Below are 25843 nucleotides of genomic sequence, written 5' to 3'. Positions count from 1 at the left end.
ATCGTTGATCCAGTAACTACTAGGTTATCATCATCATCCATCTCAAATATGTCGGCCAACTCGATATTGGTGCTCTCTATCCATCCCCTGTCTAATATGATCCTCTCTCAGTCTCATATTATAGTGTAGGTAGACAAGATCTTCTAAACGCTTCACACCCAATCGGTTGTGCCTCTTCGAGTGAATGAGGCTGAAGGTGCTCCAATTTCGCTTATAACCAGTGGCAGAACATTTCTGGGAGAGCACTTTGCTTGCAATCACACTCAAGTGGTGTGAGTCACGTCCAAATTGCAACCACCACTCAGCTGCAACAAACATAGACTCCAAGTCATTTTAATACTTAAATAACTAAATTAAAGATAGAATATAATAATTAAATGTATAAGGAAATAAATGAATGAACTTACCCGGAGGGGCAGTTTCCTGTCCCGATACAGCCACAGCACGACCGAAGTTCCCAGTGGCATTCCTAAAAGCCTTTATCTAATATATAAAGAGAAAAAACAATAACTAGTTACTAGGTTAATGACTTAGTATAAAACTACGAATTGTGAATATCAAATGATTCAAATCACTATCTCACCACCATAAGGATGATTGCTTGTTTAGCTGTTTCCGGTTCGAACTTCTCCACTACAGTTTGGACAGCATCCATCAAATCTTGCCTCATCCCAAGATTGTCCTTGTAATGGTACTTGAGATTTAAATAGTATGCTATGTAAGAAAAAGTATGTCATAAAAGGGAATAGTTAATGCTTAATAGTGTGATAACATAATAAAAATTAAATTAAATACTAAACTTAACAACTCACCAGCCTTATGCAGTGGATGTTGCAACATAGACTCTCATCTACTGTTGATGATTTGAAGGGCTTTCTTGTTGCCGCGTGGGTGGACCTAAGCAACCTACTGCCATGGTAGAAGATCTCGCTCTCGAGAGAGATCTCGCCACCTTGAAAAAGAGAGATCTCGACCATCTCGGTCGAGATATACAATTTTTTGGCGTCAACTCGGTGGCCCATCTTGGTGGGTTTTAGGGTCCCAATTGGGTTGAAACTTGGTATTTAGCTTATTTAAGGCCTTTTGAACACGTTGGTGGCCTTGGATTTGTCAGAAACAACCCTATGTATGATTTCTAAGTCTACCCATAGTGTGAAACCGAAATGTAGTAGGATTAGGGAATGCAATGTTATACAACATGTAATATAGAACCTTTAAAGCATATAAATGAAAAGCAAGTATATCAAATGCATCAACTAACTTAAATGGTATCAAAATTCCATCCATATGAGTATCACAATCTCAATTTTTCAAGAATAAAATAATTATACAACCATTAGAAGTTCTATATAAGTCATTAAATCATAAATTCACAAGACAAGTAGAGAATGATTGATCTTCCTTGTTGTAGATGTGCTAAGAGTAGTTGTAAGTGAAAATTCAGCCAAAATCTACAAAAAAAAAAAGGCAAAAATTAAGAGTTCCAGCGAGATCCAGGGCGAGATATGGCGAGATATAGCGAGATATGGCGAGATATGGCGAGATCTCGAGCGAGATATCCCAACTCGCAGATCTCGACCTCCATCTCGTCTCGCCAAGGTGAAAAAATGAGATATCTCGCGAGATCTCCCACCATGCCTACTGCTTCATCCTATCTACTGCAGCAAATATGTGTGGTAGAGTAGGTTTTCTCTGCTGATCTACCATCTTCAACACATTCACCACAGGCTCAAGCATCTTCACCACTATCCTCACATTGTGCCAGAAAGTCTCATCGAGGATGGTCAACTATGCTCTCCTTCCTCCCACTGATAAAGAACCCTCCCAGTTAAACCACTCCTCTGATGCAAACATACTCCTAAGGCCAGTCTTCCTACTCTCAAAGCTCTGCAATGCTATCCAATTAGTAGCAAATTTGGTTATGCCTAGCCTCACTAACTCACCCTGACACTTGTCCCTTATCATCCTTAATGCATAGGTGTGGTTATATATAAAGGTGCTAACATGTCGAGCTTGGTCCACGGTATTCTTCACAAGCTTGACCTTTTTAATCTCCTTCAACATTAAGTCAATGCAGTGAGCAGCACAAGGAGTCCAAAAGAGCCTATATCTGTCCATCCATCAAGGCATCAAGCCATCAATACAAAGTTATAAAGTGTCCATGTATATGTGTAATGTAAATATATGTATTTACAAATGAAAATTAATACTATATGTTTAAATACCTGGAGTTCTCCTGCATCTTCAACCCAGCTTTCTTGTAGTTGGAGCCATTATCAGTCACAATTTGAACCACATTTTCCACTCCAACCTCCTTCACCACTTGCTTCAATAATTTGTAAATGTATTTTGCATCCTTCTTCTCACCGGATGCATCTACTTACTTAAGGAACACTTCCTCCCATCACAATTCAACATGAAATTGATGATGAGTCTAATGGGACCAGTCCAACCATCAGCCATCAGAGTCCCTCCATAATGATTCCACATGGGCTTTAATCCCTTAATGTACTCATTTATGTCCTCTTTATGCTTAGGCAAATACACATTATATATCTCATATGGAGTGGGGCCCTATACACCACTCCTAGCTCTGCCTATCTGCTCAATCATATCTCTGTAGTAGGGCCCCTGGGTTGTATGTGCTGGAACACTATGGTAATGCGCCCATTTAGAGAAAGCCATCCCCATTTTCTCCTTCACACTCCCCCATAAGTGCTTCAACTTTCTTTGTTTATGCTCAGGCCTCGCAAATAGGGCCGGATCATTACGAAGAATCTCAAGATCCGGATCTGTAAGATGTGCTGAGGAAGCTTGACCCCTTGTAGGGGCCCATGGGATAAGAGCCTCCTTGCCTCACACTCGAGACCTCCTCATAAGGACTTGGGAGCCACCTGTGCCTCCCATACCTACTGGCTCTCTAAAGGACCCACAACCCAAACCCCTCTATTGCCTCCTCATGTCATCAATCCTCTGTTGCTCCCTACTCATCATCATCGCCCTCCTCAGCTGATCGGCCTTTGGATCAGGGTCACTGTCTCCCGGCTCATCCCTACCATAACCCTCAGGATCTGGAAGGTCATCTAAGCAAGCATCCTCAAACTCATCCCTCTGTGATCTCTTCTCTTTCCTCTTTTGCTTTGTACCAGTAATATATGAAGCCATTGCACTCTTGACCTCTACGGGCACCTTTGGCACCCTTTTACATCCCTATTGCCACCAACTAGATGCACTTTCAATCTAGTGGCCCCACCTCCTCCTATTTGTTTCTTACAATAATTACACTCGCTTTTCCTCCTATCAGCTATCAGTGGCCTCCCATGTTCCCAAGCTATGTCTGACATCTTTAAAATAGAGTGCCTGATACAAGAAACACACTATCTTGAAAAGCTCCACAATATGCTCCAAAAATGACATACATGCTTCTAATAATAACCTCCTATTTTTAAATGTAAAAAAATATATATATGTATAACTATATAAGTATGTTTTTAATATATAAATAATTTTAAATTTTAAAATATATAAAATACACACAAATTATCAAAAAAATATCCACAACATGCTCCAAAAATTGCATACATGCTACCACTAATACTCCGCTATTTTGAAATTTAAAATAGAAATTAATTGGTTTTTTTTTAATATTTAAATAATTTTTTAATTATTTAAATATATATTAAATACAGTAAAATTACATAATTAACAAGAAAAAATTTATTTCAAAACCATCACAACAATATGGTGTCTCAACTCTCACATACATTCATTTGAAGCTTATACATGTACTATACATATACATTTTTAGCAATATACATAATTTAGTAAATAATTTTTAATAACAGAAAAATTTTAAAAAATAGTAGGAAGAATCAAAAAATAATTTTGACACTACAAATTCATATATCAACACTCTAAAGTAAACATATATAAATTTGGAAGCAATCTAACATGATTTAAGGCACAAATGAAACAAAAATCAAAAAATGAGGAAGTTGGTTACTCACCTTGCAAGATTTGAGAAAATGCACAAATGGAGGAGCAAATCAAGTGTTTGATGTAAATGGAATACTAGAAATTAGGTGTAGAAGGGGATGAAAACAAGAGAAATCAGCAAAAAATTCAAAAGGAGGTCGAAATGGCTATAGCGATATGGCTCGGTAGGTCGAAACAGCGTCGAAATGTCGAAAATGAGCTCGAGTTGGATACTTTAAAGCCTACGCAGGTATCATTTCAGCCCGATATGGTATCGGGCCGAAATATCAACTTGTATCGACCGAAATATCGGTCGATACGAAACGATACAAGATACATTTCGTGCCTACTACTACATTTCGTTTCGATTTGGAATTTTGCAGGCAATTTCGACCATTTCGATCGAATTTTTTTCCATGGCTGTAATCATGTTTCATATGCTGATCTTGTTATATGACTGTTGTTTACAATGTCTTTACTTATACTATGGTGGTTATGAATGTGATATACTGATGATGGTTAGTATGTGGTTCTGATGGATGAGGTATTCCATTGGGATATCAGAAGGCTGTGGTATGGGACACATGCCTGCTGATGTCTCCAGCACTGTAATAACTATTGGATGACATACTTAGGTAGAGTCTAGAGTTGCATGGCTAGGTACCCCACATGCTACTACCCTTTCGGTAGGGGAATTGAAACCGGATGACCCATGATGACAGTGATGTGACGTTGGTCCACTATAGTCATATAAATGGTAGGGTTGCATATGTTAGGGTTGGGCTCATGGACGTCCAAGGAACGGACTGGGTGTCGTGAGGAGTCATGAGAGCATTCCGCCCCAACAATATGTGGATCACCATAGGGTTATGGAATGAAGTCCAATAGCGGTAGCTAGTCTGTGAGGATTCTTATTCCTAGGTTACGAAGGATACTGAACCGAGTTGGTTGGTGCCATAGGGGATGCATCTGGATTTCATGTAGTATGTTACCTATATGACCTTGCATTGGATTAGAAACCCCGACATGCGCCAGTACTCATTGCCAATGGTCATGGTGAGAGAGTGTTGACTTAACCCCAGCCCTGGTTTAAAAGCCAGGTGTGGACTTTCCATTTTACCCAGGATCCCTACAGAGGTAACCAGTCCTTGCCGGATCAGAGTGACTAGACCTACCCAAAGGAGGGTTGTCGTATATCTTAAAGCATGTCAACTGTTAGAGACTTGCATAGTTAGATCTAGTAGCATTCATACTTTGCACTCATACATATCATATATGCATTTCTGATTTGTTGGACATATGGATGGGAATTGTTATTGTTCTTACTGAGTTCTCCAGAACTCACTCCTTTATTTGTATATGTTTAATTATTCTGCGCAGATGGAGGAAATGTGTCGGAAGATGGATTGGTTTCCTATGAAGGAACCTTCCCGTATGAAGAAGATGTGGCACCGACAATGGGAAATGGAGATAGCCTGTGCGGGAGCTCCTGCGAGTGCATGGAATGCGCTTATCGCACCCATTGATGGGCGGAGGAGACAAGTTGCCAGACAGTTTGCTTCACCGTATAGAGGAGAATTGGAGGACCCCTCATCTTGAAAAACTTGAGTCCAGGTTTTTAGCTTTAGAAAAAGAAACTAGAAAGAAAATAATTTAACTCTTTTTGATTGCTTCCACTGAACTCATATTCATTTTGATTTATTATTCTCTCATTGATTATTTTATTGGGAGTATTTGGACTCCTGTAATCCTTTAATTCATTAATTGAACTATTCTTGCTCTTGATTGTCTTTATTTGTATTTATTATTGTTGATAGACTAAAACCGTGGATCCTGTGACGGATCACTCCCACGGGTTGTCGGGCGGGTAACCAAGACCGGCAGGTGGGGTGTGACAAACTTTGCTACCAAAAGCATCGCAAAACTTCATCAAACAACACAAGATGTGATGTGAGCAGGCCCAACAAGCACAGGGGCCATCATAACTTGGACAAAAAAACAAGCCCAATTGGCACACAAAGGAGCTGCCGATTCCCTAGAAGGGCAATTTGGTCATTTCCCCACCACTTTGAACACCAAAAGGGTCCAGTAAATTCCAGAACAAATATTGAATCACATATCTACCTTTTGTTTTTAAATTAGTTTAGTGGTTAGAGTCCTTGTCTGAGTAGGACTGTAGGAGTCCCTATTGGAATCCAATTTTCAAGTAGGATTCCTTATGGAAGTTGGCTACTTAATTTTGCAAGAGTATTTTGATTTGGAGTTTCTAGAAGACTCCTTTCTAGTTTGTTTATTAAGCAGTTGTGTTGTAAAAGGAATCCCAATCCAAAGTGGATTCCCTAGTTTCAAGTATGTTTCTTAATTAGATAGAGTCCTAGTTGCATTCCTTCAATGAAATGAGGCTATAAGGTCCCCGTAGCTTGTAACTGAATTATATTGGATTAATACAATTGCAATTGATGGAGAATTGGAGTTGTGGGTTCCAAGAGGGATCCCCAGGGCTGAGTGTGTGTGAATTCTGCTATCGTTCATCTTCTTCAACTTCTATACCCTGTGGCAGCCTTGTTGATGCAACTCAGGGTTTAGGGTTGGACATACAGAATCCTCTTCAATAAGAACTAGCACTGATTAGGGCTTCTAGGTGTTTTGGCTAGCATTTTAGGGCAAATTAGGGTTTCAGCTGAGGTGAGAAAAGGGGCTAGGCTTGCCGGTTCTGCAGGTCAGAACTGTCTCCTAGTGTTATTCCGTCACTAGAATAGGATCAAACTGGGGGAAGTTAAGACAATTCAGATTTCTGAAAATTCTGAAAATTCTACAAATCCAAGAAAGAAGATGAATTGCAGGTCCAGACAGGGGAATAAAGCTGCTTTGAGGAAGCTAAGAGTAGGGATGAAGTGCCAAGGCTTGGGCGATCCTAAAGAGGGTAAAATGGGGTGTTTGGGGGCTGGAATGAGGGCATCCTAGTTGGGGTGGGATCTGAAAACTTGGGAAGAAGGGGCTGGGGTTTGAAAGGAAATAGAGGGGAGGGGTCATGCGGTATTTGCAATAGGGTTGGAAGGTGTTTGAGGCTGTAACTGACTTGGAAAACTTGAATATAGAGGGATGGAAGGTGTTTGAGGCTGTAACTTACTTGTAAAACATGAATAATGCTGTTCCTGTTGTTTGAAGGAGAACAAGAAGAATTAGAATCGCAGAAACAATGCCTCTACTCCAGTTGTAGGTCACCCTCCCATGAATCCCATGACTATACCAAGTCTTTCTTCAATTCATAATCTCAATCAATCAATCAATCTGCAAAATTACAATAAGACTAGGCTATTTATAGCCACTTAACCCAAATAGACTCAAACAATGAAACTCAGTTTCCAAGTAACCAAGACTTACCTATTTAGGACTCAACTAATGGACTCCCTACTGAATAGGAATCCAATTACTTACCAAAACAGGACTCTCTAAAATTAAAACCCTATCACATCAACCAACAAATACCAAAAATTTTCAACTACTAAAGACTCCAAATTAGGAAATAAACATAATAAATTCAGAAATAAAGGTGGATTCGGTCAACTATTCAAGCTCAATCCAGGGGTAGGAAAATGACCATTCTGCCTCTGGATAGAATTCAGCCCCCTTTGGTTTGGCCCAACTTCCAAATGGGCTAGGGCCCCTTTCTTGGCTCTTTTGGCCTAGTTGGGAGCTGGATACATCAATTCTCCCCTTCTTGAAAACATTCATCTCCTGATGAATGTGCTTTTCTAGCTCTCATGGATCAATGCCCCAGAAGTCCTTGGTGTGAACTCTTCCTTGCATCTTGCAGTAGGCAAGGTTTAAAGTATCGGTGTCGAGTACCGTATCGGTTAGGTGATTTTAAGAGACGTATCGTCCTGTATCGAGTATTGTATCGCTCTGGCTAATGTATTTTAGTGTAATTCAATAGAGAGACGTATCGAGATGTATTGTATCGGTTGGGAAAAATATAGATACGTATCAGCAAGTATCGTATAATATCATGGGATACTTTAAACCTTGGCAGTAGGTGTGTTGCTACTTGAACCTTTCCTTGACAGTATGTTGGTGGACTTGGACTAGTGGTAATGTAGTTTTCCATCCCAAGGGCCTGAGTGTTAGAAGCCCTAGGAGGAAGAGTGGAGTCGATGGTCATGCCTTTGGAGGCCTATTCTATTTGCACTTTGATCATCACTATTGCTATGGCTCGTAGGGTTTATAGTATTTCCTTCAAGATGTGAGAGACTCAAGGAAGGTCCAGTCTCGCTAGGAATGGGTGCTGGAATGAATCTGATATCTGTAGGCAGAAATGCTCTTCCTATACAGTAAAGAACCCTTGGAGGAATGGGTGGCTCAGCTCCTTCCTTAGTTATTATGACCTTGTAAGGCTCTTTTATCACCTTTTTTAATAAGAAACTGTGGGTTGATGAAGAGGGTTCACCATCTAATTGTGCAGCCTTGGCCTTAGAGTTGGTGGTGGTGTCTTGGTTGATCTCTTGATCGGGTCCTTCAGTTGCTTTGAGGGGTGCTTCTTCCTGATCTCTGCTAGTAGGTCCAAGGGCAAGTGCACAACTTTCAAGCCGTTGTGTGTGAACTTATACTTGTTTTCCCTTCCCTTGATAATTACATCGTTATCATACAACTAGGGTCTCCCTAAAATAATGTCAGACCATCCCGTGGGTACTACATCGCACAATATCTCAAGGTTTAAAGTATCGGTGTCAAGTATTGTATCGGTCAGGTGATTTTAAGAGACGTATCGTCCTATATCGAGTATTGTATCGCTCTGGCTAATGTATTTTAGTGTAATTCAATGGAGAGACGTATCAAGATGTATCGTATCGATTAGGCAAAATATAGATACGTATCGGCAAGTATCGTATAATATCATGGGATACTTTAAACCTTGCCATATCTCCTCTGAGTAAGAATGGAAACTGATGGGAACTAGACACCTATAAGTGATTTCGAATTCCTCACTATTTACAAGGGAAACTCTATGGGGTTGGGGATGCCTCTCACTTTTAATATCAACCCTCTTAACAAATTCTTCAGACACCACATTGGAGCTACTACCACTATCAAACATTTATGCTTACTTGATTGGACTTTAGTGTAGAAGGGGCAACTCCTCTTCCAATCTTCTTCTTCTTGCTCTGCTCAAAAGACCTTTAAGATGGTATTGATGGAGGGGTTGCCATAGAGGTGTTCAAATTCAGTTTCTTCCTTGCACATTGAATCACCCATGGTGTTGACTACTGCTGGTTCATGTTGTTCAGATACCGACGATGCAACCCAAGGTTTAGGGTTGGCTATCCAGGATCCTCATTAATAATAACCAGCACTGATTAGGGCTTCTAGGTGTCTCGGCTAGGGTTTTAGGGCAAATTAGGGTTTCAGCCAGGGTGAGAAAACGGGCTAAGCTTGCTTAGTGGTATTCCTCCACTAGAATAGGATCTAACTGGGGAAAATTAAGAAAATTCAGATTTCTAAATATTCTGAAAAATCTGCAAATCCAAAAGGAAGAAGATGAATTGCAAGTCTCTCAGAACTTAGGGGAATAGGGCTACTTTGAGGAAGCTAGGAGTAGGGATGAAGTCCCAATGCTTGGAAAATCCTAACGAGGGTATAAGAAAGGATGCACAGTTGATAAGAAACATGTTAATTGTCTATCACGCTTGCAGAGATGTGCCGAGAGAGAGAGAGAGACATCAGTCCACCAAAAACAGCTTGTCTGATAGGAAAGACCTTGATTTATCTCCAAACATCTACGGATTAACACCTTCAATCCCATGACAAACATGCCTGCCCAACCAGAAGAAGAACCCCTAGAGTGCCTCACGATTTCAGCAAAATCTCTGACCTTACTTGGAAATTCCCTCCCTTCCTTTCAAATTCCCCTCATATTGGTAGAGGAAACTGTGTTTGAATAAATACCCCTTGGGTGCACATGATTGCAGGACATCAGACAAGAAAAGACATATTTTTAACTTCTGGGGAGACCCAAGACAAGCTCAACCATCTAAACTAATAACCTCAAACCCTTGCTAGACTCCTACAAGCATCCATCATCCAGAGTCTCCAGACATTATACAACCAGATGACTCAATTGAGATATAACTCAAAAATTATAATATGGTTCAATATGACCAGAAACATGTATTTCATTCTCAGATAAGCAAGTGGAATAAAGCACATAATGAAGAGCGTGATAGAATTACTTACAAGTTTTGTGTAGGCCTGATCAACCAAATCTCTTGATTGACCCTGGATATACTGCTCCATACGTGTTGCAAGGGTCGCGAATCTACAAAGAAGCAGTGAAACTATGTTAGGTAAAAGAAAAACTGACAAGATAACAACACAAACATATGAAGATAAAACAAATAAGTCATTTACAGAAACAGGATTTCTAACCCCAAAGTAACTCTTTGGCAGTTAAAACAAGTCATCAAATTTCCAGGTCAAGTATTATGAGCCCCAAACTCCTATTCTTTGTCAAAAAAAACTGTGTTTTAGACAAAACTGAAACCATTGCCCAAGAAAACTGCAAACCACCAACTGCTGATGCTGAATGGAGGTGTGTCTATAAGTCTTTCATTCTAAGCAAGATGGAAAAGAAAAGGGGATTAATTTGTACAACCAAGAGCTGAATAGCTTGTCAACCTCCACTTTTATAAATCAAATCAATAAATATAAAGCCTAGCAACAATACACAGTAGCAACAATGACAAGTATCCTCTCTTCTCCTTCTTTTCTTTATGTGGCGCTAACAAATGGATTGGGTTCAAAATGTTAAAAATAAGCAAGGAAAAATCAGGGCAAAAGAACAACTTCTGAACCTCAAACCATGGTTTCAAGTTGTCCTGGAGAATGTACCAGGTTTTAACAGAGATGTCGTCCTAACCTGGTATATCTCAGTTATGAGGCTGGCAAAAAGCTGGATTTGAAACCGGGATTTAGAAACCTGTTTAATTCTGATGCCAATAGAAACAGTTGTATGATGGATGCACATTTGCAACTACTTACAAAGTTGTTACTCAGAGAATATTGTAAGCATCAATTATGTCCAAAATAATTTGTATGTCTGCTGATGTGAAAATAGAATGTGATCCAAAAGTTAAATGAGACTACGAAACTTCCAAACCATGACTTAAAGAAAGTGAAAAGTCATTCGATAACTTGACCAGACCTAAATTAGCAGGCCAGGTGAATATAAGCTCCTTAAACCAACCCAGGTGAGTTGGTAACCAGTTTAAACACGGCTGACAATGTTGGATGAAAATGCACCATTTCTCGCACATGAAATAATGGATCCAACCACATGCATGAAATACGTCATGACAGACACATTTGACATTGCAGGATTGAGTTGGATGAGGGTGCACAGGGAACCATCAGTCCAAGCCCAACCTAACATCATGAAACAACAAGACAATTCAACCTTTAGCTGCATTCTGATTCCAAAGTTCCAGTTGAGCAAAGCCCATGTTCCCTCATATTAATGCAAGGATCCCTCAACAATATATCTAGAGTGACACATCTAGAACAAGGAAACCAGGTCTCTTTTTCGCAAAGGAACAGGGCAATTACCAGATTACATCACTGTCTAGCAATTACCAGATTACATCACTGTCTAACAGTTACAAGTATATCATGTCAAGACAATCAAGTAATTACGAAAAAGTTACCACTCCTGTCTATTAAAATCTGGATAAGAACAATGAACCATGCATCTCATAATTCCAATTTACCTTAGGATATATTCACCAAAAAGAAAATATTCACCTCGGGATGTAAGGCAAGACACCAAGCTGCCGAACATTACGCTCACTCCTCTCAATCTGGTGGCAAGCTTCATCAACAAACTACAAACAAGATATCAAAATTGGAACACAAAATGCCAATATATCAAGAAAGTCTAAAAGAGAACCAGGTAAAATTTGATCATAAAGGCCAAAGCTTACCCGGCTGAACTGCAGTGAAATTCTTGTCTCCAGTTCATCAAGCAAAATACGTACAAATCCTGCTGCATCAGCTTTCTGTCCAGAAAGATAACGCTCTGTGATCCCATGCATAGATATGCAACGTAAAGGATCAATCTTGCATGCCCAATCCACCACAGCACAAAAGTCTTCCTATAAAATGCTCACAAACATAAACATTTCTCAAGTTAAAACTTTGGAGATCATCCAAAAGATAAAACATTAGGGTCCATCTAATATTGCTTACAGTTAGGCAACAGCAAGAAGCTCACATCTAATAAAGGATTTTTTGTGCCAATTACAACACAAACTACTACAATATTCAAATATAGGTGACAATGTCGTGCCACCAAAATCACAATGGGACAACAGGGTAGACTACAGCTAGTCAGTCGGGTGCATCTTAAGTTCTTAACCTGCCAATATTTGCATGTTAATATCATCCTTGCTCATTCAAGAGGCTCCTGTGGGGTGTGAATGTTGTAGGTGTTCATCTTCAAATTGGTGAGAATTATCATTCGCTTGAATAACATACTGACTTCTCAATAATATTGTATTAGAAAAGAAAATAATTTTGTACTGTTTCCACCCCCCCCCCCCCCCCCCCAATCTAAAAAGATAATAGTTCTTGCAGTTTATGCCCCCTCACAGCTATTCCTAAGTCTGGAGGAAAATACTGAAACCCAGGAATAAGGCAAAGTGATGCAGGAAGCCCTAAATTAGGTTTCTTGTTTTCCTAAGATTAGGCCTAGGCTTGGGTCATATAGGTGTCAGGCCTTCATTGGATGAGTTTCCTTTCTAATCTGCTTGTAACAACACAAGAATCCTCTACTGAGGTGCAGCTGTAGGAAAGAAGGAAGAATAAGAGAATGCGAAGTAAGAAGAAAAAGATGAAGAAGCAGCAACAATGGGCTGTGATTCTCACTTAGAACTCCTAGAATCGCAGCCTCTTTTTTATAGATCTCAATAGTCTAGATAACAACTTGAGAAAATCTTGCCCTCTAGAAAAGGAAATAACAAGTACATCTAATGGACTCATGAATCTGTCCAAAATAGAAAGAACCAAAAAGGAAAGTGCATGAAATTAGAAAGAACTTGAATAGAAACTATGCTGAAAATAAAAACTATACTTTCTAATTCTCTTAAGCCTTGATTACCAAGGAACCTTTTCCAAGAAAGTATGTAACTCAAATTCTCCAAAACTTGTGAACCAAGTTAGTGAGTCACCACCATCTCTAAAATTAGAAACTCACTCATCTTTAAAATTAGAAACTCAATAACTTGAGCACTAAGGCAACAGCCACAATCCTTGTGCACCAAGGCTGCTCAATTCTCAACACTGCTAATTTAAATGAACCTAAAACATGGGTAGATGAGTCGTGTTCAAAAATTCCTTAAAGAATTTTTGTTCTATTTTTTGTCTTGTCCTTGTTAGTTGAAACATATTATTTACTTAGTCCTTCTTATAGTTGATTTATGTTATTTAATTAATCCTCATCAAGGCTGTAAGCATGGTAGAAGATCTCGCTCTTGAGAGAGATCTCGCCACCTTGAAAAAGAGAGATCTCGACCATCTCAGTGAGATCTCGGTCGAGATATGCAATTTTTTGGCATCATCTCGGTGGGTTTTAGGGTCCCAATTGGGTTGAAACTTTGTATTTAGCTTATTTAAGGCCTTTTGAACACGTTGGTGGCACTGGATTTGATAGAAACAACCCTATGTATGATTTATAAGTCTACCCATAGTGTGAAACCGAAATGTAGTAGGATTAGGGAATGCAATGTTATACAACACGTAATATAGAACCTTTAAGGCATATAAATGAATTGCAAGTATATCAAATGCATCAACAAACTTAAATGTTATCAAAATTCCACCCATATGAGTATCACAATCTCAATTTTCAAGAATAAAATAATTATACAACCATTAGAAGTTCTATATAAGTCATTAAATCATAAATTCATAAGACAATTTAGAGAATGATTGATCTTCCTTGTTGTAGATGTGCTAAGAGTAGTTGCAAGTGAAAATTCAGCCAAAATCCACAAAAAAAAGGTAAAAATTGAGAGTTCTAGCGAGATCCAGGGTGAGATATGGCGAGATCTCGAGCGAGATATCCCAACTCTCTGCTCTCGCCTTCCATCTCGTCTCACCAAGGTGAAAAAATGAGATATCTCGAGATCTCGCGAGATGGCTGTAAGCAATGTACGAAATTTCGGCAATAAGTTGGGTTTTGGTGGTTGCCAAAACCACCAAGACTCTGACATATTGTCAAAACTTCAGCGACATTTGACCTGCATTTCGGTGGGATTCATATACTTATTAGTTCATTTTAAAGAGGGCCATATGCTCGTATGTGAAGCCAAGAAACGGTTAATCCACAAGTATGAGCAAAGGGAAGGGATAATAATTAATAAATGAATTAGGTGAGAGACTTAATAAGGACAAGACAAGGTTGAGAAAAGTATACACACTCCTGCATCAAGCCATGTTTAAAGAAGAAACACCACAAATCACCTTGCTTTTTCTTCAAACTTTTTGACAACAAACCCAAGATGGCAGACACTCAAATGGCTAGTCGGCTAAAAGCTAGGAAAGAAGGAGAGTGGGTGGGTGAGTTGAAGCCTCGAAGAACGAATTTCATCCAAATTTTCATTTACAATCAATGAAAAATCACCAAAATATCACGAGATTTCGACAAAAAACAATAAATCGCCAATTTTTCAGCGATTTTTCACTGACATTTGGTAAAAGTCATATCATTGCCCTTTTCGTATTGCCAGCTTCCGAAACAGTGAAATATCGCCGAGTTACTTTTGCTACCATGGTTGTAAGGCTAATGCATGTTATTTAATTGGTCCTTATTAGGGCTAATGCATGTTATTTATCTGGTCCTTATTATAGCTGATGGAGAGTCCTTGTAAGGGTTTGAGCTATAAAACCCAAGTCCAATTAGAGTTTTTTTAAAATTCAATTAAGTTGTTAGATTACAATTTACAACAAGGGTTCCTTCTTCTTCTTCTTCTTCTTCTTCTTCTTCTTCTTTTTTTTTTTTTTTTTTTTTCAAGCAGCTACTATTTGTTAAGGCTATAATAGCCACCCATCACATGTAATAGTTACACAGTTCAGACTAGTATAGAATCAGCTCTTGCAGCATATTTGTTTGTCGTTCTCAGATAATAACATGCTCCAACATTGGTAAGGTATCTCCAGCCGCTCAAGTGAAAGGGTCTCCAGTGAAGCCAAGCTAAGATTACTCTTCAGCTGTGGATTCAGCCTGCATTTAGAGCAGTCCACCATCTCCACAGTTCAAGACAAGGTGCTTATGTCCATGTAGGTGGCAGCCAGCATATCCCATCCCCCTTCCCTCTCACACTTTTTTTCTTGAAATTTTGGACTCCCTAAAACCCAAAAAACAAGAACCCGTATATCTTCTAATTTAACCATCCAACCCCAACCAAACTTGGGGGGATCATATCCCTACACTGTTACCTCTATTCCCTCCAAGTTTCAGCCCATTCTAACACCTATAGTCCCCAATTGCCCATCTCTAAAATATTCAACCCATATATCTAGATCAAGAAACCCTTTCTTGGTCCCATTTGAGTTGGTTCTCTTAGAAGATCCTGGAAGACGGGCCCTCATCATTTGAGGCTACACCACAGAGCCAATGATTCAACAATTGATATGTGATCGAAAGGGCACCAAGATGCGGCCAGATGACTAGCTTATTAAGGGGATCCTTATCAGAAGGTATGGAAAAAGCATGAGATATCATGGAAGGTTACAACACCTGGAGATGGTGATGTAAACAAGGATCACCCCCTCACCAAAACCCTAAAGTGGGCCACAATGACAAGGCCACTCCAAGCTGGCACAACTAGGGCTGGCCAAACCCTAAAAGGGGTATTTTGGTCAACTCTAGCCCTAAATAATTGCTGGATTTAATTTTCAGAGTTTTTGTTTTTGTTTTCAAAAGAGTCTTGTTGGTTAGTTAGAAATCCTGTTTAAATTAAAGATGAAGCGCCCTTAGTCCTTAAAGATAGGCTCTTACAAGTCCTTATCTATAAGAAGAGTCCCTTTTATAATTAGAGTATTAAAGCCTTCAGGGGATCCATTTTCAAGGAGATTCCAATAGATCTTTAAGTCTTTATTTGGATGGTTGAGATTAATTGTAAGGGGATTATAATCTATAAAGAAAACCCACTTAGTTTGGAGTCTTTAGTAGACTACAAATAAGCCTATTCTCTCATTGTATTTTTCTTAAGTCTGATTATTGAATGAAATTAAATTTGAGTTAAGGATCGTGGTTCCTTGTTGAGGGGGCACTGTTGAGTGAGGATTGAGTTCTTCTTCAAAGATCAGTAACTATCTTCTGTCTAGCACTCTTCTTCCAGTCTCCATCATCTTCTTCAAGAGCTTACAGCAGTCTCCAGGTAAGTACAGCAGACCCCCACCCCTTCCCTCAGCTCCCAAACCCATAGCAAGACCCCCCTACCCGTCCTCTATTCTGCGCAACCCTAGAATTCCCCTCCCCTTGCTGCCGTATCACTGGCAGAACCTCCCCAGGCCCCCACGACACCCTAAACCCTTCCCCTACCCTTGGGGGGGGGGGGGAAGAGCAGGAAAAAATAAATAAAATAAATAAATAAAAGAAAGAAAAGTGAGATTTGCAAAGATTGCCCAAGATCCAACAATCCTCTTCCAAAATCTCCAAGAACAAACCTATATTGATCCAAATTATCGCATTCTTTTCCTATCAACCCTAGGATAATTTTTAGTCACCCAAAACCATCCCAAGATCGTCCCTTCTATTTTCTTTCAACCCTTGGTGATTCTGGATATCCCAAAATCATCCCATAGGAATTTGATAACAATCATAATTTTCCTTTCCCAATAAAATACCCCCACCATTTAGGATTGACTTAATTACATTTTCTTTATCAATTTATATTCATCCTTTGATCCCGTATCTTTTCCCCATCAGCCCATATCACTCCTAAGAACTTATAAACGACCTTCCTAGATACCCATAGGCATCCCATAATTTTTTTTATTTATTTTCTGGAAGATTCTGAGCAAACCCTCAATTTTAGGGAAACCAACCTAGGAACCCTAACCCTAAAATTGGTTTCCATCAGATGAAGGACAGGTTCACCCAAGATGGTGAATGGAGGATGTGCACAGGCCTATTCCCTTCCTTGAATGAGTTTTGGAGGAAGCTTCCAAATGTGGACAGAATTGGGTCCAACAAACTGGACCCAAGTGACGTGGAAAGGGACTGCAACAGGAAGGTTTACTACTAAATCAGCCTGGGATCTCATTAGAAAGAAATTGGTCAGCAGCAATGTGGTTTCCCAATCATATCTATAGATGCTCTTTCACTGCCAGGAGATGCATCATGGATGTAATACCAACTAGGGATATTCTGTCCAGGAGGAACATCCAGGTACAACCAAATCATGTAAATAACTGGGTAGGATTATAGGAACAGAAAGACTGCATTATCCCTAAATTAAATGCCCGTTCAGCACTTCAATGCGGTAATGCATCTTTCGAAGACTGACAAATAAGAGGAGATTCATCTCAGGAGTGCAAGAAGCTGATATATGGGGAAGATAGCATCATGATACAGGCAACAAGATAGGAGTTACAGGGCAGCTGGCTCTGTGTGCAACTATTCAGCAACTCTGGACTAATAGAGACTGTGGAATATGTACAGATAACATCAGAACAAAAGGCCAGGTGGCAGCAGCGATTATTGAAGATGCGTTGATCGAGAGACCATACTGAAAAGTGAAAAATCAGAATATATAGCTGGAAAATGGGACATTTGCATTACCTGGAGACACAATATTCCGTAGAGTCCACTCAGGGAATAAACCACCTGATTATATGGTGAGGTTGCACTGTTATGAAGCCTTAGTTGACACAGAGGCAGCCTATGGAGGTCCAGTTAGGGATGCAAATGGCAGGCCTTTACTGGCCTATGCAGGAAAAAGTGCTGAAATACCAGTCTTAACTATTGAATTACTGGCAATCCTGGAAGGGCTGATCTTATACACTGAGAGAGGTTTATGGAGATTTCCTTTAACTCTTAGTTAGTTATTGATATCATCAATAGAAAAGCCTAAGGGCTGTGGAAAGTACAAGGCATAAAGGGGGAATCATTAAAAGAGCAGATTAATTACGTTACAGAATCTAGGCATGTGTGAAGAGAACTGAATCAGCCAGCAGATTATATGGAATCATTTAGAATGGGTAATGGGGAGCTAGTGTGGACGCTAGAGGAGCTACCAAAAGAACTTCTTGAGATGACTGGGAAGGATGCAGCTTTATACGTGTTCTACAGGGTATAATTGAGTGTTCCAACCAGTTTGGTAGAAAGGTTAAGGGTGGAAAACCACCCCAGCTTTTAAAGACTCCCCCCTCCCTTTTTTCTAGGGTGGGGGGGATCTCGGAGGCTGCCTATTCTGTATTTTTATTCCTCTCTCTAATACAAAGCTTACTTATCAATCAAAAATTAAAAATTAAAAAAACATGATTACATGACCACAAGTCATAGTATTCCGGCAAACATTACTTGGATTCCATCAAGCAACTCATGAAGACATTCATTTAATGTTCCCAGCTCCCCTGAAGATACACCTACAAATTGAAACATGATAGAACAATGAATATGTAATTTCACACACTTAAATTAAGTTAAAAATACTACAGCAAATTTTATCTTTAATGTAGTCCATTGAGGTGCACATAAGAAAAATTACCAACTTTACTGTCATTGTCATCAATGTCCATAATGCCCAAATCGTCATCAACATCATCATCATTGGGTCTATTTTTTCCCCCACTGGCAGGACCTCCTGGTGGAACAAGTGCAGGAACTTCAAAGCACATGAAATGCGCAAAGAACGAACTCTGAAATTTTAATGGATATATTAGTTTGGGGTCAGAAATACATACGATAAGAGATTCTTAGAAAATAAGAAAAATTAGGAAAACCTCATCAACAAGGAGGGGTATAAAAATTGTAAGCATCTTCGCATATGCGTCAGAAACAACAGAAGTGTCTGCATTATTCGCAGTTTGATTGGAACCTGCAGATGCTTCAAGCCAGACTGTTGAATTTCTTGATACTTTTGTACTAGCACGAAGTTCATTCGCAAATTCTCGGGCCTGTAATGAAGGGGGAAAAGAAAAAAAAATTCAACCACAGGATATTTAGTGTTACTAGATTCCCCAGATTAACAAATATCCCAAAAATAAATACCAGTTAATCAAGTACTAGACAACAATGAATTATTTCATGATATTAGTGCATAGGTAGCAATCAGACCCATCACAAATTCGTAAGAGCAAACAGAAGCGTATGATATCACTGACAGCCATTTGTCATGAGACAATGAAGTAACACAAATAGGAATGAAAAACTTCAAAGATTAACTGATAGGAAGAAGAGCAGGTAATTTCCAAAATTAACAATTAAGGACTTCAAGATGTGAAATTTCACAGTTGCATTATTGCAGCATATAATAAATCACAAGTTCCCATGCAGAAAAAAGTTTGATAAGACAAAGTTCACTGGAACATGGCTTGTAAAAATTAAAAATGGAGTGGCTTTAAGAATCAAGATTATTGGAAAGGTGGAATGTTTTTCCCCAACCTCTCGACGAAGAAGCAAATTTAGGGAACTACAATAAGCTTTTCGCAATCCGCCCAAGCAATTCTTATCAAGGCTCTGCCATTGGTTCAAAGAAGTACCCAAAATGAAAGAGAAAAAAGATTAGAAGAAGAGATACTCAGAAAAATTAAAAACACCATAGAAGTCTTGGTTATGACACAAAACCTTTAAATGTTGCAGAAGGCGCGCATATGTCCTGCATTTGTACCGAAGATCAGCATGATCGGGCCTCTTTAACTGTCCACGCTGTGCCCAGCAAAAACAGATTAGTAGCAAAATATATATGTTGCCATTGAGAATAATTATTAAAAATAAATAAATAAATAAGAAAAAGGGTGAACCCAGTGCCAAAGGCTTCCCCACAAGCAATGTCAAGGGGGCAATTTTCTACAAAATCTTACCCCAGCAATTTTTGCTAAGAAGCTGTTTCGATGCCTTGACCTTAGGCTACAACAGTGGTCTAACAACCATTGTGCCAAGGCCTGTCCATTATATATATATGGAATAATAGTTTGAGGAAGATTTACCTGTGAGAAGTAACTCTTATCGCTTATCATAAAATCCACCAAACTAGAAAAGTAGTTTCTCAAGAACTCAGAAGCTCTACGTACAAATTTGGCTTTTAAATTTTCATGTTCTGCACGGCTGTCTTTAACCTGAAAGAATTTGACATATGTATATAAAATCATTCGGAGGCTTCCCAATACCCAAGTAAATTCTCTATGATTTAATGAAAAAATTCTAGACTACTGATAAAAAGACCCCACAATTAACACAGAAAATTTCCATTTGGGAGAAGTTAGAGAAAGCCAGCATTTCATTGAGCAACCAAACTGAAGGGTACAAATTCTCACAAAGCCAGAGAAGTGAACCACAATGATTGCACCTTTGAATGAACAAATGCATCAAAACTACGTAATTTCAACAGCCAAGTTGCTAAAAGTTTGTCAGAATTTTTAACAATTTGTGAAAGGAGAATTAAGGACAAAAAGATTGAAGAAGCTCTATTATCTAGGAAACTTACACGAGTTTCTGATGTCCAGTAATTGATATTATATCTTGGGGGGGGGGGGAGGCAGAATTCTTTTTTGTGTTTTCTCCGCCTGTAAAAAGCTTCAATTGACCCCAACCTAACTAGCCATCCATCTCAGGTTCACATTGAAACTGGCAGGAGCTATTAAAAGCACATTAATTGTTATTAGATGGTAAGCCTTCAACCTATTCCAAGTTTCCAACTTCTCATTGTAGTGGCAATTCAGTAATTTTGAGAGACTGGGTGTTAAGAATTATTCAATCTAAGGCTTAGATCTGATTAGGTCTTCATTGTTTAGGGTATTTCATAGTTGCATTTAAATTTTTTTACCGAGTTTAATCCAGTTTAACAGATGAATTTAAGTACTATAATTCTAAGTGAAACATGATTCCTAGTTCTCATCATTAAGACCATGGTGGGAGATCTCACGAGATATCTCGTTTTTTCACATTGGCGAGACGAGATGGAGGTCGAGATCTGCGAGTTGGGATATCTCGCTCGAGATCTCGCCATATCTCGCCCTAGATCTCGCTGGAACTCTTAATTTTTGCCTTTTTTGTGGATTTTGGCTGAATTTTCACTTGCAACTACTCTTAGCACATCTACAACAAGGAAGATCAATCATTCTCTACTTGTCTTATGAATTTATGATTTAATGACTTATATAGAACTTCTAATGGTTATATAATTATTTTATTCTTGAAAATTGAGATTGTGATACTCATATGGATGGAATTTTGATAACATTTAAGTTAGTTGATGCATTTGATATACTTGCTTTTCATTTATATGCTTTAAAGGTTCTATATTACATGTTGTATAACATTGCATTCCCTAATCCTACTACATTTCGATTTCACACTATGGGTAGACTTAGAAATCATACATAGGGTTGTTTCAGACAAATCCAAGTCCACCAACGTGTTCAAAAGGCCTTAAATAAGCTAGATACCAAGTTTCACCCAATTGGGACCCTAAAACCCACCGAAATGGGCCACCGAGTTGACGCCAAAAAATTGTATATCTCAACCAAGATCTCACCGAGATGATCGAGATCTCTCTTTTTCAAGCTGGCGAGATCTCTCTCAAGAGCGAGATCTTCTACCATGATTAAGACCATACAAGAAATATTCCTTACACAATTTAGTGGTTGGATGATGCGGCTTTAGATATGCATTATTTTTCTTTGAACCATCTTGGACATCCACATCTTACATTGTCCCTCTCAAGAACTCTTCAAACTTATTAGGTATCAGACTTTGTCTTTATACGTTCTTTTGGTTGTTATGGTCCGACCGAAATTCATAGATAGTGTACTCTGCCAAGTTCACCAATTGCCCCTCAGTCAACAAGAATGAAATGATAGACAATCTGACATTTGGCCAAAGATTTTTACTTCCTGAGGATGGACACATTCATGTCCTCAAAAGGAAAGAGTTGCGACGAAAGTTCAACACACATTATCTTTAAAAGCAAAAGAAAATAATAAAAGAAGGCTCAGCTTCCTGCAGGAGCAATCCATTAGTTGTAACTTGTAAATGGGTATGTGTAAATCTGTATATAGGGGCATCTATGTGATGTGACTTCGCTGTTGTTACTCTCCATAGATTCATGTGGCTATGCAGGTTATTTGAAGGGAGAAATTGCAATGCCTACTACTAATGCTTCACAGAGGAAGCGGAATTCTGATAACGACTTGATCATGGCTTTTCTTATCAAATATACAACTTCAGATTGCTTAAGTTTCCTAGTAATAATACAGCAAAGATTCAGAAAGCAGCTGGGAATGTTGCTCAGTGTTGAAACTTGAAAGACAACCGATTATGGAAGATCTGATTGATTTGGTTGATTTGGGTAGATTTTAGTTAGTTTTCTTTCCTTTTTCTGTTCTTTCATTATTGGGAATAGATTTGCTAAGATCCTATTTTTCTTGTAAGATTCCCACACTGGGAAGATTTAATTTGTTCTGTGTTTGGTAAGTTTTGAATATTAATAAAGCTCCTGTTGTGGCCTTTGACATCAAGATTTCTCCAACTCTTCCAACAGTCAGGTTTATCAACTGCAAAAGAAGCTTCTGAAACCAAGCAGAAGGACCAAACTCTTGCCTAATACCAGTCTGAGTTGCAAATTCCACAGCAGTAACTCAATTTTAATGACACCTTCAATGCAACCATATGGCTGATGCTATACCTTCAAGGAGGATGGTAAATTTCAGGTTTAAGATTTTTTGGCCGGGCTGAACGTTAACCATGATCAGATTTGTGCCCAAGCACTTAGCGGAAACCTTTCCTATCCTGAAGCAGTCTTATTCATTGATCCAGTTGTTAGACAGCCATCACAATGCTATATTAGAGCCATGGTTCAAGTTTCAGTCAAACTGACTGAGACGAGATCTCAGCAAAATCTCGATTCCAAACATAGGGAAAAACCAAACCTGGTTTTTAAGTGACTTAAATTCACCTGGAAATCGAGATATTTCGCTGATCTTGAAGGTTTCAACTTTCAACATACACTTGCCCATTTTGGTGATTCTGTTGGTTTTTTGCCAAAAACAGAAGATTCATTCTTATTCTAGTGGTCTTAAGTCTTAACCCAACAAGCTAGTTTGAGGAAAATTTAACCATCAAATAAGAAATCTAACTGCATCCATCTCTTGACATTTTTTGTGTAAGGTACATCAGAACTCCATGTATTTGTCATTGTATGTTTCTAACCTGGTAACCTAGTATTCTGAATTCCAGCCAACAATGGTAGACTTGGGTCAAGAATCATATCATTTTTATGCAAATAGTTGACCCATTCTGTGTAAAAAGCCTTCAAATGGCATGTAGACCAAAAATCAGATGAAAAAATCAAGAATTAGGTGTCGAAGCCACATATCGAGAAGGATGGGGAAAACACCCTGGTTTAGACCAAGTTTCATGAGATCTCAGCCAGCTTTCAGTTTCTGATTGGTCAAAACCAGCCTTGAAACCAAGATTTTGAACCATGGTTAGAGCAAAGTACTCAGGAACGTTCAGTTTTACTCTTTGGAACCACTCAACCTAAAGGTGGTATCACTCGCTCTATTGATCATTCCAGTGACTGTTTCCCTTCTGATAAGAAACCAGTTAAATGTGACTATTGCAGTGAGGAACATCATACAAGGATTTCTGCTGGAAGCTGCATGGCCAACCTACCTCCTCCTCCTCATGATATTGTGGCTGCGATCAATCATCCCAGGTTGCGCATTCAGGTTTCCGAACCTGCACCTGTGAGTACCAATTGCCACATCCTACTCAGGTGTTCCTTTTAGTGGTCATTATGCATCAGTTATCCATAGTTATCAAGTCATTACCTAGGCACATAGTAGTCAAGGAATCTAGGTGAAGCAAGGCACTGGAGAGGGCTAAAAACACAAGGTAACACCAATTAGGCAAACGAGGTGCCCAAGGTGCCCGCCTAGGTGACCAAGGTTTCTTCAATCTGAATTCTCCTTCCCAGCAGAACTCACGAAAACTCCAGCACAACCAAACACACAGCAGGCAAGGTTTCTTCAATCGAACTTTCAAAAAAAGCCATCAAGCCTCAAAGCTTCATAATTTCTAGATTACTTCTTTGCTGGCAGCAGATGTACCATGGCCATGGGTGGTTGTTAAATTATACCATATTTGAAAGATCAAAATAGTGTCAAATGGCTTTTACAAGCTAACAAATCCAAAAAATAACCTACTTGCAACCAGAACAACGATGAGAAGCTCCCCTTCGCCGGTAAATCCCTTCACCGGTAACTCTCCCTTGGCTTTCCCATGGACCCTCCTCTGTGTCCATCGCCCTCAAACTCTCTAACCCCCTCACCCTACCCCTTAGAACACCCTCCGCCACCTCCTTCATCCCTGTGACCAACCCAGCACCTTCTTCACCTTCTCCTACAGTAACCTCTAAACCATGGAATTTTCTTTTTCACTCCTCTAATTCCCCAACTACATCTCTTGACTTGTCCTACATTCCCCCGTCACTGATATCGACAAACCCATTGCTTACTACCCTACTAGTTCCACTGCCGCAGGAATCCTTCGATGGCAAAATGCCATCCTTGGACAGTTCCTCGGCCCTGTTCCACCCATTAATATCATCAAAACCTCCCTAGCTAAACAATGAAAAGCCATCGGTCCTTTGGAAACTCACCTCCTTGATTCTGGAACTTTCCTATTCAATTTTGACTCTCCGGCAAACAAGGCTCGTGCAATCGAAGGTTCTCCTTGGTTCGTCGGCAAATCTCATGTGCTCATCAAGCCTTGGACTCCATCGTTGCCCCTCCACAGGGTCGACTTCAGCACCCTTCCCCTGTGGATAAATCTTCATGGGCTCCCTCTTGAATTCTGGAATACCAACTGCTTGAGTCGAATAGGCTCAGTCATTGGGAAGCCCCTCCGCAGTCAGCACAGATTTGAAAACCATCAAGTTAGAACGTATTGCCTATGCCAGGATTTGCATTGAATTCTCGACTGCTGCTCCTCTTCCACCTTGTGTTCAGATTGAAGATGATATCGGTCTAAAATATGATCAAGCGATCGGGGCGGCGATCAGGGGCGGACCCAGGATTCAACATTGGGGGGGGGGGAAGATAAAGTCTGAATTATTTTATTATATTAAAGAATATGCACATTTGAAAAAAATAGTTAAATTATTGATAATAAATATTTTTTTTGGGACAAAATATAGATAAATTAAAGAAAAAAAAATGAATTCAACCCTAGAAAGTTATACGCAAACCAAAATTTTCTTTGCCAAGAGACGCAAACCAATTTTTAAGTTTTTTTTTTTTAAGTTAAGAGATGCAAACCAATGGTAGTTTTACCTTACTTACTATAGACATTTTATTCAAAATATAAAATCAAATAACAAAAATTGAAGAAGAAAAAAAGAAACAGATAATACAAAATCAAATAATAATAATAAATAAATAAAAAAAGATAAACGATAAATAAATTGAGAAAGAGAAAGAGTACTTAATTGTGGAGATGATTTTTTCCAATTTTTCCTTTAACCCACACTTATAGAAAGGGAAGAGAATAAATAGGAAGAAAATAGGAGAGAGGAGAGAGAGGAGAGAATAAATAGGGATTGAGGAGTTAGTTTCTAATTAGGAATGACATTTTGAATACCTAATAAGA

At 39.1% G+C, this 25843-nt stretch overlaps 1 protein-coding gene across 6 annotated transcripts in view; it reads right to left on the bottom strand.

Annotated features, from left to right (window-relative positions):
* The window catches only part of LOC149014842 (exocyst complex component SEC3A-like), a 60236-nt gene that overhangs the window by 13020 nt on the left and 21373 nt on the right, over window positions 1-25843 (bottom strand). The window contains exons 11-21 of one of the 6 annotated variants that reach the window (XM_089157370.1): window positions 20182-20310; window positions 19820-19900; window positions 19637-19711; window positions 18976-19149; window positions 18741-18891; window positions 18554-18618; window positions 11949-12119; window positions 11770-11836; window positions 10207-10288; window positions 584-714; window positions 426-483 (exon numbers count right to left, since the gene is read on the bottom strand). In XM_089157370.1, coding sequence (XP_089013496.1) covers window positions 606-714; window positions 10207-10288; window positions 11770-11836; window positions 11949-12119; window positions 18554-18618; window positions 18741-18891; window positions 18976-19149; window positions 19637-19711; window positions 19820-19900; window positions 20182-20310 — 1104 coding nt within the window. In that variant the 3' untranslated portion in view covers window positions 426-483; window positions 584-605. Of the gene's footprint in view, window positions 1-425; window positions 715-10206; window positions 10289-11735; window positions 11850-11948; window positions 12120-18553; window positions 18619-18740; window positions 18892-18975; window positions 19150-19636; window positions 19712-19819; window positions 19901-20181; window positions 20311-25843 lie in introns of those variants that run through there. The other 5 variants (XM_089157369.1, XM_089157372.1, XM_089157371.1 and 2 more) reach the window with 5 other exon arrangements.

This window comes from Hakea prostrata, chromosome 5 (assembly GCF_041222555.1).
Source record: "Hakea prostrata isolate BN-2017 chromosome 5, UWA_Hpros_2, whole genome shotgun sequence".
Classification (NCBI taxonomy): domain Eukaryota; kingdom Viridiplantae; phylum Streptophyta; class Magnoliopsida; order Proteales; family Proteaceae; genus Hakea; species Hakea prostrata.
The sequence above is the reverse complement of the archived record's forward strand: the minus strand, read 5'-3'. Positions and strand labels throughout refer to the sequence as shown.